This window comes from Thamnophis sirtalis, unplaced genomic scaffold, assembly GCF_051295495.1.
Source record: "Thamnophis sirtalis isolate CommonGarterSnake01/CBP01778 unplaced genomic scaffold, rThaSir2_p1.2 scaffold_9, whole genome shotgun sequence".
NCBI classification, from domain to species: domain Eukaryota; kingdom Metazoa; phylum Chordata; class Lepidosauria; order Squamata; family Natricidae; genus Thamnophis; species Thamnophis sirtalis.
In genome coordinates, this window is record NW_028261389.1 from 17,565,629 (window position 1) to 17,578,022 (window position 12,394).

Consider the following 12,394-nt stretch of genomic DNA (forward strand, 5'->3'; position numbering starts at 1 on the left):
CATCCATCCATCCATCCATCCATCCATCCATCCATCCATCCATCCATCCATCCATCCATCCATCCATCCATCTAATCTATTTATCATCTAGATCATCTATTAAATTTATTTGCAGCCCATCTTGCAGGGGCTACTCTGGGCAGCTTCTAACAATAAAATGGGAAAAATGATTTTAAAAAATTAGTAAAGGAGTAACACAATAAAAAAATCCATGAAAGTAGAACGTTATGAAATTAAAAGCTGAGGTGATATTTATATTTATATTGTATCATAATAATGGACCATCCATCTCAGTCATGGAGCGGTTTTATAATCCACCACTTTCACCACTACACCATGCTGGGCTTGCAAATATGAAGTTTGCTCTTTAAAAATTGAGGTTCCATTTGAATTCCTATTGTGTGTGACTTCAAAGCAAACCCAGTGTCAGGCCTGCAATTATATTCTTTTTAGAATTTTGGCCTGCCACACTTTCTCTTATTTCATTATGCTGTTTCATTAGTATAGTCAATGGGAGGGGGGAATAGACAGGAGTGAGATTGTGGAATGTATTGTTTTTGTTCTTTACTAGAAGCCAAGGTCATCCTTTGTCTCGGCACCAGTACACCTGACCGGAAGAAGCATGGTATGGATGCCAGCGTGGAAGAAGATTGGACCATGTGATGGATTGTGGGTGTGGGGACAAGATCATGAACTTTTAACTAGGTGGAATGCTGATGTCATTTCCAGTATTGGGATTAACACAGATGTGCCTAAGATGTCTGCTTTATTAAATTGGAACCGAAAGGATTGTTTTGCCTTGGACTCTGATTTAATTCTACATGATACTAGGAACGCTGACACCCAGGTGATCCCAAAGGCTACGCAAAAAGTCCCAAGGACAGAATATTTACAAAAGAAGAGAAAAAGTAGGAAAACTGGGGGGGTGGGGGGAACCGAGCCAAAAGAGGTTGATGGAACCTTTTGAGGCATGAAAAAATACCAGCCTAATCATCCCCAAGTGATTTAGTGAAAGGATACAAGACTACACAGAAAGAAAGGAGGCCATCTGTTTCCAGACGTCAGCAAAGCTTCAAGAGGAGATCCACAAATGTCTACCTGAGCAGCTGGGATGGCGTATCGGCTTCCATAATAAGGGCAGGCCTTCATTTCTTTTCCCAGAGAAACCAGCTGCTCTATATCTTTCACTTCTACCAGCACTTCATCCCGAAGGAGCTGCAGAGGCTCATAGGAGTGAAATGGACACGCTGTTCGGCTCACGCGCCTCTTCTTGCCCTCTGCCGTCTCTGCTCCCATATTCTTTTCTGGAGGCAAAGCAACAGAGGGTAACATTTTCAGAGCCATGCGGTGCATTGTTTAAGACAGCATGGTGACCGGTGTACAGGGGTCATCCTTTATTCCCAAATGAAATATTATATGCTTTATATCAGGGGTATAAAACTTTATTTCATTGAGGGCCGTATCGGAGTTGTGTTTGACCTCGGAAGGGCGTGGTGTGTGGCCAGCTTGACGTCACTTGTGTCAGGGGCGCCTGTGGTGGCCCAGCACTCTGCCAACGAAAACGGGTCCCCGAGCTCCATTTCCAACAGCGCTGGCCTCCTGCAAACCTCCCGAGGTCCATTTTCACTGACAGAGGCGCCACGGGCCGGTCCTTTGCTGTTTCCAGGGCGGCCCCCAGGCCAGATCTACACACCCCAAGGGGCCAGATCTGGCCCCCCGGCCTTGAGTCTGACACCCCTGCTTTACACCACAAATCCCATCAGCCTGACTCAGGCTTCAGAGTGTTTCTGTGATATCATGCACACTTTTTTATTTGTTTGTCCTTTTTCCCAGTAGAGGTAAGTCTTCGACTTGCGACCACAATTGAGCCCAAATTTTCTGTTGCTAACTGAGACAGATGTTAAGAGAATTTTGCCCCTGTTTATGGCCTTTCTTGCCACAGTTGTTAAATGAACGGGTGCAATTGTTAGTTAGTAGCAATAGACCTATAGGCCACTTCACAGTGCTTTACAGTCCTCTTTAAGCGGTTTACAGAGTCAGCCTATTGCCCCCAACAACCTGGGTTCTCAGTTTACCCACCTCGGAAGGATGGAAGGCTGAGTTAACCTTGAGCCTGGTGAAAATGGAACTGCAGCCAGTAAGCAGAATGAGCCTGCAATACTGCACTGCGCCATCACAGCTCCTAGCAACACCATTGTTAAGTGAACCTGGCTTCCCATTTTGTTTGTTAATTTAATTAATTTATTGTGAATTTTGTTCATTCACATCCAGTAAAGTCTTTCAAGGGAGGATTTACAGTCACAGACCTCATCTGGCTTGGAGAGCTGACAGGCCGATATCTGCAAAACTTGGCAAGGAATCTCCGACAGTCACGTACCAATTAAGCGAACTAATTGTCTCCTGCAAACTCCACTCCCCTTTCGCCCCTCTTTTATTTCCTCTGGGAGGGGCCATTCATCCTCCGCATGTGGCCTTCCTCCCAAGTCGACCCCTGTTCTTTAGCTGTTCCCTTCGTCTGGCAACTTTGTGCATGCACACCCTGGGAACAGGCTCCAGCTGTTCGTCTGCCTCACTGATGTCTGACTCTGAAGGCAGCTGGTAACTGGCATACAGCTGTGGGCCTCCTCTATGCTTCCGACGCAGAACCCTCATCAGAGCCTTCCCCAGACTCCAGGACTGGCCCATGTTCCTCCCCAACTTCCTCACTGCCCGAATCTGCTGCCAACTCTGCTGGCCACTGGCGGGCCACAACAACCCCAGGACACTGCAATTGTCACCAACATGAGTCAGTTGCCAAGTTTCTGAAGATGATTGTAAGGATAAAAACCAAAATCAATGCACATCACTGTGATCGCCCTTGAAGTAGTGCTAAATATAATGCAAACATTATTACTCTCTATATATGAAGGGTAATATTAGGGCACCTCACCTCTAAAAAAAAAAGCTAAAATTGTGAGAAGGACTCATAAGGACGGTGTTCTTGCATAAGGTTTCTCATGAGATTTGAGGCTTTTAATTTTAAAAAAACTAATTTAAAAAAATATTTTCATGTGCTCCGGACATTGCAGGAGATCAAATACCGGTGCCTCAGGACATACAAAAGCTTCCATTCAAATTGGTTCGTGCACAAAACGTTCCATTTCAATGAAATTACTGTATTGAGTACCAAAATTGACTGTTCCAAGGATTTATTTGGGAAGAGTTTTGCATCCAAACAGATCCCTTTCAATGCAACACTCTGTTTTTACACTCAGGAGCATTTTTAAATACATTGAAAACAGCAGCTTTCATAACCTAAATAGGAACTTTGGAGAAACTTTTACACACTTTGGAGCCAAGCATCCACCGACTGGTTCCTGGTTCCTACTACTTACAGTGAGTTCCATTTGGACTCTAATGTAATGCAGTTCGCCCATAATATTCCAAGCACCAAATAGTCTGCACATCTTTACGAAAGGAAACCTAACCCACAGGTACAGAAGAATCCCAACATTAGCAAACTACCAGGAAAAAAGCTTGGGATAAACCCCGTATCTGTCCCACCACATGGGTGGATGGCATGGAATATTTACTGCAGGGCTGAAGGAAACAAAAACAGAAAACCAAGAAAAGAGAAACAAAGGAAATACTCCACAGTAGGAAAATAGCAATGGCACTTAGACTTATCGTATTTTTGGAGTATAAGAGGGACCTTTTTTCCTCAAAAAAGTGGGTGAAAATTTGGGTGCATCTTATACACTAAATACAGCATTTTTGGCCTCCCGAAACCCTGCCCCCTTCACCAAAATGGTCAAGCACAGCCTTTAGGCTTCCAGAGTGCTCCTGGGGGGCTGGGGAGGGCAGAAATGACCAAAAATCAGGCTATTTTTGCTCATTTTGCCCCCCATCCCCCAGGAGCACTTTACAAGCCTCCTAAAGGCTACTCATGCTCTTTTTGTGACAAAAAATGGGCCCGTTTTCACAAAAAACAGGCCATTTTTGAGAGGTTTGCAGAGTGCAAAAACTTTTTTTAAAATTTGCCTCTTCAAAATCTTGGTGTGTCTTATACTCCAAAAAATACGATAGTCAGCCTCTTGCCCTCAACAATCTGGGTCCTCATTTGACCTGCCTCGAAAGGATGGAAGGCTGAGTCAACTGTGAGCCTGGAGAGATTTGAACTGCTAAATTGCAGGCAGTCAGTAGTCAGCAAAAGTAGCCTGCAGTACTGCACTCTAACTACTATGCCACCGAGGCTCTTAGCTGGTTGGAATGCTGAATAGGAGCAATCCAGACTACAGGTAGTCCTCAACATATGACCACAATTGAGCTCCAAATTTCTCTTGCTAAATGAGACATTTGTTAGGTGAATTTTGGCCCATTTTGCAACTTTCTTGCTGCAGTTGTTAAGCGAATCACTGCAGTTGATAAGTTAGTAACCCGGTTGTTAAGTGAATCTGGCTTCCCCGTTGACTTTGCTTTCAGAAGGCTGAAAAAAGGTTGTACAAATAATAACAGCAGCTAGAACTGTATTCGCACAAAACTGGAAAGCAGACAAAAAGGCATCGGAAGGAGAGATAATAAAGAAGATATTGGATTGTGCAGAAATGAATAGGTTGACATTGAGAATAAAGGACAAAGAGGAATCACTGTACTACAGGACATGGGGGCGATTTTATGATTGCCTTGAAAAAAGATACAAATAGAAAGAGAAAAGAACAAAACAGAAAACAAATAAATCAGACGACACATTATTAAATCAGGGGAGAGGTGAAATAAGAAAGTATGAAAATGTAAATATACAGGCAGAAAAATGATATGAATTGACAAATATTAAATAACAATTATAAGAATGTATATTTAAGAATGAATTTGAAAGGAAAAATAAAAACTTTTAAAAAAAGAAGGCTGAAAAAAGGGATCACATGACTTTGGGACACAGCAACGGTCATAAATATGAATCAGTTGCCAAGCATCTGAATTTTGATCACAGGATCATGGGGATGCTACAAAGGTTGTAAGTGTGAAAAACGGTTCTAAGTCACTTTTTCCAGTGCTGTTGTAACGTTGAAAAGTCACTAAAGGAACTGTTGTAAGTTGAGGACTTCCTGTACAGGTAGCCAACAAAGTTACGACGGACCCCACCCAAGATGTTTATGACCTGGTTCCAAAGTTTTGACCGATTGCTGAACCGCTGCTGCAGAAAAAAAAAAGATCGTAAAACTGGTCGGTCATATAGGATGACCCATTTTACGACCATGACAACTTATGATTGCAATTGGCAGGCTCCATTACAGTCATAAGTCAAGGATTGTCTCTAAAAAGTATGCTTTAGTTCCCTCTGGTTGCGGATTGTCGCCACCATCACTTTAACACACACAGCCTCCACTGACTTGGCTTCAGCAAAGTAATTACATGGCTCCATCAGGAGTCCTCGACTTACGTTTATTCTTCTGCATCTCCAGACAACGATCATTGATGAGCTGGACAGGTCCCAGGCAGCGGACTTCCTCATTCACACATAAGTTCTAAAATAAATTGACAGGTCAATTATTAAACCAGTTATTACAGTTTTTTTTATTTAGAGCAGGGGTGTCGAAACTTGGAAACTTTTAAGACTTGTGGACTTCAACTCCCAGAATTCCCTAGGAGTTGAAGTTCACAAGTCTTAACGTTTCCAAGTTTCGGCACCCCTGATCTAGGGATTAAGGCAGAATTCCCCAGCCTTTCCGGCTTTGAGGGCTTGGGATGGAGGAGGGAAGAAGGAATGGTTCCGCAGGAGTGGCCAGCACGTGCATGTGCTGTTCTATTTGCACATGCTCGCCAGTGGTGGGTTCCGGATCCCGTTCCAACCGGAACGGTTGCCCACATGGACGCGCGCAGCGTGCACACACACGTCATACCTGCCAGCAACGCTTCTGCAAGCCTCCGTAACGCTCCAGCTACTCGGCGGAGCATCACGCAGGCGCTGTATGCACCATGCATGTGCACGGAAGCGCCAAAGGCTTTAAAGGACAGGTAAGGAGCTCGGGCGGGCAGATGGGCCCTCCGGAGCACCGGAACGGTACCCAGTGCTCCGGGTAGCCTCCGGTACGCCCGTACCGGGGCGTACCGCCTGCAACCCACCACTGGTACTCGCCCACTTGCACAAGTGGGGATGCATATGCATGCACGCTTGCCCATCACTGCTGCGGCCCGCCAGCAGAGCTGGCAGCAGACTCAGACAGTGAGGAGGTTGGGGAGGAACATGGACCAGTCCTCGAGTCTGGGGAAGGCTCCAAGGAGTGCTCTGTGTCGGAGGCAAAGATGGGGCCTGGGCCGTCCAACAGTTATTAGCTGCCTTCGGAGTCAGAGATCAGTAGGGCAGAACAACAGCTGGAGCCTGTTGCCGATGTGCACATGCGCAGAACTGTCAGGAGAAGGGAACAACTAAGGAACAGGGGTCAACTTGGAAATAAAGGCACAAGTGGACACTGAATGTCCACTCCCATAGGAAATAAATAGGAGCAAAAGTGGAGTGGTGTTTGCAGGAGACAATTCATTTCTTAGTGGGAAGATTTGCTTATCTTAGTCTGTGCCCCACAGAGACTCCTTGCCAAGTATTTCATTGTGCAGCATTGCACCTGGAAGCTATCGGTCTGGCAACTATCCAAGGACTGATAAGGTCTGTGTTTGCAATTCACCTTTGAAAGACTGTTTGCTGGGACTTTACTGGATGTCAATGCCATGAATTCAGTTTAGCCAAATAAAAAGGGTTTTTTGGGGGGGATAAAGAGTGTGTTTCATGATTTGGTGGAACCTAGGTCAGAATAGTCACTTCTGCAGCCTGGTTTCAAATGGCTCATGGCCCAGTAAGTACACCGCAGCTCAGGGGTTGGGAAAACCCTGGTTTACGGCACTGGGCTAGAAAGTGGGAAACCATGAGTTTAAGTCCCACTATAGGAAGGAAAATGATCAAGATGACTCTGGACTCTCACAACACAACCCGCCTTACAGAGTTGTTGTGGGACAAATAGTAGAAAAGTGTGTGGTGCATATGTCTGCCACCTTTGGTTATTGTACAAATAATAAGTGAAAGAAAGAAAGAAAGAAAGAAAGAAAGAAAGAAAGAAAGAAAGAAAGAAAGAAAGAAAGAAAGAAAGAAAGAAAGAGGGAGGGAGGGAGGGAGGGAGGGAGGGAGGGAGGGAGGGAGGGGGAGAGTTCATTGTGTTCCCTTCAGTATCACAGTTAGGTAAGGAGAAAACAATGCAAATTTCTTTCAGCAACCAAACAAGTTGTGAAGATTCACAAATATACGAATTCACAATGAAAATAATGCATGGTCTCCAAGGCTGCTACTAAGATGCATTGTTTGGCTACGGAATACTTACATTGAATTCAGGAATTCCTGGAATTACTTTTAAAACTATTCTTTTAGTTGGCATTTTAGAATGCCAGAGGACTATCAAAGCAAAGCCACACTGAGTCCTTTTTATCTCCCCTTTCATCACTTAGTCAAGCCTTGGCCTTCTGCCTTTTATGCATCCCCACCTCATACCACAGACTGGTAAGAGGGAAAATGCAGTGTGTGGGAATAAAAATGATGTGAGGCGACACAGGGGAACTAAACACAAACTTCTTCATTTTGGTGGCAGTTCCTAAGTTATGGTTGTCAGAATTCTTTACTCCCCCTTTTATTATTAGTGTTGTTGTTATTATAGTTATTATTCTGTTGCTTTGCATGTACATCGACAGCAGTGGTGGGATTCAAATAATTTAACAACGGGTTCTCTGCCCTAATGACCAGCTGGGTAGGCGTGGCTCAGTGGTCATGTGATCGTGTGGCCAACTTAACATCACTCAAGTCAATGGGCACTTTGCCTTAGCTGTTACAATGTCATAAGGGGAGGCTGTTTCTATAAGCAGGGCAATAAAGATTAGGCTAGAAACAGCACCAGAATGTTTCCCTCCTGCCTTCCTTACAGGATTAGCTTTGTAAAGTGGTGGGGGGAAAAAAGAGAGATTTCTTCCAACAACCGGTTCTCCGAACTGCTTAGAAAGTTAACAACCGGTTCTCCCAGATAGGTGCGAGCTGGCTGAATTCCACCATTGATCGACAGTTTCTGTACCAGAGACAAATTCTTGTGCGTCTAATCTAATTTTGGCTAACCTTTTTGTCATCGCGTGCCGAAAGTTAGCGTGCACCTGCATGACAGAACCCCCCTGCATCCCATTTTGGGCCTAGGAGGCCTCCTAGCAACCTCCTGGGACCAAAAACAGGCCGCTTAGGTCACGCGCCACACACCCCCACACCCTATGAGGCTTCCCTGCAGCCTTCTGGGACCAAAAACGGACAGTGGGGGGAGCACCACCCTCCCGCTCCCACCTCCCATGACTGTGCAACTCCCAGCGCATGCACACAGAACTCCCCCGCACATGCACGTGTGTCTCCCGCATGCGCCCCCCAACTTGCGCGGCAGAGACCCGAAAACCAGCTGGCTAGCAGGAGACAGACGTCCCTGCAGAGGGCTCTGTATCTATGGCACACGTGTCAATAGGTTCGCCATGACGGGTCTAATCACTCTTGGCCAAATAAAGTCTTCCATTCCATTCTATTCCTTTGAGAAATATACCTACCTGTCTTGAGCCCAAAGACACCAGACGCGTCTCCTTACTAAAAGGGCTCTTTTGAACTTCATGGATAAATTGAGCCAGCTGGGAATGTGTCCGGCTGCAATAATAAATCTGCAAAAGAGACGGAGAAGATATCAGAATCCTATTCGTAAAGAGCAATGTTTCTCAACCTTGACAACTTTTAACGTGTGTGGACTTCAACTCCCAGAATCCCCTGTCAGAATGCTGGATGGCTGGATGACTATTGAGGGAGCTTGGTAGTTACAGCAGCACAGAATCTGTTGTTTCTTGTCCACCGTCTCCTCTTATTTTGATCCTTGAAATACTGAATAGAGATTACAAGACAAGACGAGAGGATGGTTGGAGTAAAGATTTTAAAATAAACTTACAAATTAAAGGCTCTTGCAGATAACTTGTTGTTTGCTTTTGGGAGATCCCTGAAAGGGATTTGAAACATTAATGGGAAAACTAAAAGAATTTGGTTCATTAGCAGGTTTTAAGTTCAGCAAACAAAAGATGGAGATATTAACAAAAGTATTAAAAATAGATGAAAGAGAATTAATGAAGAAAAGGGGTTTTGAGAAGTAAATTATTATTTGGGTATCATTCTGACAAATATGAACTGTATGTTATTTCAAAATAATTAAGCTAAGACATGGAATGAGGTTTAAAAAGACATGTTAGGATGGAGAAAACTAAATTGTCATTGCTAGGAGTATTTTTGTGATAAAAATGAACATCTTGCCTAGAATGATATTTTTGTTCCAGACAATACCTGTTTTGACAACTGACATACCATTTAAATGGTGGGAAAAGACAATTACAAATATTGAATCACTTAATTCCATATTCTGCCAAGCAAATATTGGCAGCGTGATATTAGGCTCCTTCGGGGCTTCTTTTTAAAAAGATTGGCTATCCCTGATTTAACAATGATGTCAGCTTCTGCTTTGCTGTCGCTTCAGCTGCCATGAAACGGGGAGGGAGGGCATGGTATTTGGGAGGGGTTACTCATTGTGCTGGAGGAAGGTTCTGGAGTTCACCGACTGATCGGACTACGCATGAGTGGGTGTTTCCCGCCAGGACTAACGGCACCGACATTCCATCTTCGTGATGCCTTTTGAAGTTATCTCACACCTGACACTTGAAAGAATTATGATTGGGCTGGGACTATGATGCCAAGGGGTGGGGAATGGGCTATTCTATATATCAATCGCTTTCGCTCCTAAATAATCAGACTTCGCTATGCTTTGCCTTTAATCATTCTTAATTAGTAAAAGTACACTTGATTTCCACACATGGAGTCTCGTGGTCTTTCTTTCCTAATTAATTAATGGAGAGGAGTTGACAAATATGTTTGAAAATGGAACAAGGTGCTAATTTTAACTGAAAGAAACAGGGAATGATTAAAACCAATAAAGGAAAATTGGCAGGCTATGGAAAGGGGGAAAGGAGGTGGCCAAACAGTTGACTGGTAATTCCCATGGATGGTTCTGCAAAGCAGTTGCAGGAGGAGACATATACCCCTTGCAACTTGCCTTTGCAACATGCTCTTCCTGTAGGTCATCATCATCATCATCACTATCCATTCCAGTTAACCTAAAGAGTAAAAAGAGAAAAGTTATGCTCAGAGACATTTTTGCCATACACTAGTAAAGGTGAAGGTAAAGGTTCCCCTCGCACCTACGTGCTAGTCGTTCCCAACTCTAGGGGGCAGTGCTCATCTCCGTTTCAAAGCCAAAGAGCCAGCGCTGTCCAAAGACGTCTGCGTGGTCATGTGGCCGGCATGACTAAACGCCAAAGGCGCATGGAATGCTATTACCTTCCCACCAAAGACGGTTCCTATTTTTCTACTTGCATTTTTACATGCTTTTGAACTGCTAGGTTGGCAGAAGCTGGGACAAGTAATGGGAGCTCACTCCGTTATGCGGCGTTAGGGATTCGAACCGCCAAACTGCCGATCTTTCTGATCAACAAGCTCAGTGTCTTAGCCACTGAGCCACCGTGTACACTAGCCTGGTCTATTCAGATTATTTTCTAAACAACACATTTCAGAATGGCCCAGCAGTTTCTACTAGTCCAGTGTTGACGAATCTTTTGGACTCAGTGTATCAATAATTTTAAAAATGCCTAATCTGACTCTGCTGATGCATGTCACACAAGCACACACACCACTTCTGAATAAAAGAGAACTAATTGTACATTCCTTTAATCATGTGTCTGATTCCCAAGGATCTTCTGTGTGCTGTTTACCTTCAAGCAGTGCTCCCTTTCTATGGACAGGCCCCTATGGCCTGCCCAAGGAAGCTGTTGTGGCCTATCGGCCACCAGCTCCTCCAACAGCCGAATCAGATGAGGAGGAGGCATGGGAGGCAGGTCCAGCATCAAGGCAACCTGAAAGCTACGAGGGGGAAGGGGGAATGGAGCTGTCAGAGAGAGAGAGACAGAGGCGGAGCCTGGGCCATCCATCAGCCCTCAGATGGAGAGTCAACAGCCCCCAGGTCTGGAGGTGGCTGATGAGGAAGAGGAGGAACAGCTGGGTCCAGTGTCTGACGCACAGATGCGCAGGAGAGGAGAGCAGTGGAAATCTATGGGCGGATCCTTGGGACAGAAGAGCCACCACTCTTAGTGAAGCCCCATCCTAGCTCTGGGGATAAAAGGCAGGGGCCAGAGATGAATAGGGGTGGCAGACACCTATTCATCTCCCTGCCAGACAGACCTGTTAGCCTACTATGAGAGAGAGGGAGACTTTTTGTCGGGGCTGCTGGCACTCCTAATAAAAGAATCATTGATTTAACTACAGAGGGCTTGTTGTGTTTGGGAGACGGATCAGTACGGAAGCTCTGGGTTGCACGAGGCCTTTGTTCTTGAAGCAGCTTTAGAGAATGCTCTTCTGCGGCCTTGGCAGCCTCCAAAAATCACAGGAAAGCAAGTCTTCTTGCCCAATTTTCAGAGGCTGTGTGAGAGCACGGCCATCTTACGCAACTTCCAAAGACATCACATATAAATGAGGGCATACTTTTGAGATTTGTTGTCCATTGTTAGTGAATGCTGACGTGTCATCCAAAACATCGTGACATGTCACCTTTGACATGCATGTCATGTTCACCATTACTGCAATGCACATCCGCCCAAACGTTGGCTTCTGGATTTGATTGATTGATTGATTTATTACATTTATATGCCGCCCTTTTCCCCAAAGGGGACTCAGGGCGGCTCACAATTCAATCAGGGAAGGGGGTACAGACAGGGGGATAAAAAAGACGAGACATAACAATACAAAATTTAAAAACACACAACAACCATACCATTCGAGAAGGGGGGCAAAAACTCTTTAGCCCCAGGCCTGTCGGAACAGCCAGGTTTTAAGGGCTTTGGGGAAGGCCTGGAGGGTGGTGAGGGTTCGAATCTCCACGGGGAGCTCGTTCCAAAGGGTCGGAGCAGCCACAGAGAAGGCTCTCCTCCGGGTAGTCGCCAGTCGGCATTGGCCGGCGGATGGAATTCGGAGGAGGCCTAATCTGTGGGATCTGATCGGTCTATTGGAGGTAATTGGCAGCAGGTGGTCTCTCAAGTACCCAGGTCCAATACCATGAAGGGCTTTATAAGTGACGACTAGTGCCTTGAAGCGTATCCGAAGACCAATAGGCAGCCAGTGCAGCTCGCGGAGGATAGGTGTTACGTGGGTATCAATTATTATTTAATAACTGGAAGATTTTATCACCTCTTGGTAGGACAAAAAATGATGGAATACCTGTTGCTGAGTCTGAGTTGAGCTCAATTCCTACCTAAACCAAAGGCTTTCATG

At 45.1% G+C, this 12,394-nt stretch overlaps 1 protein-coding gene across 1 annotated transcript in view; it reads right to left on the minus strand.

Annotated features, from left to right (window-relative positions):
* Window positions 1-12,394, minus strand: part of DDX11 (DEAD/H-box helicase 11) — a 47,392-nt gene that overhangs the window by 31,529 nt on the left and 3,469 nt on the right. Inside the window, exons 5-8 of the mRNA XM_087722467.1 lie at window positions 10,128-10,188; window positions 8,593-8,700; window positions 5,420-5,504; window positions 1,099-1,304 (exon numbers count right to left, since the gene is read on the minus strand). Coding sequence (XP_087578593.1) covers window positions 1,099-1,304; window positions 5,420-5,504; window positions 8,593-8,700; window positions 10,128-10,188 — 460 coding nt within the window. The remainder of the gene's footprint in view (window positions 1-1,098; window positions 1,305-5,419; window positions 5,505-8,592; window positions 8,701-10,127; window positions 10,189-12,394) is intronic.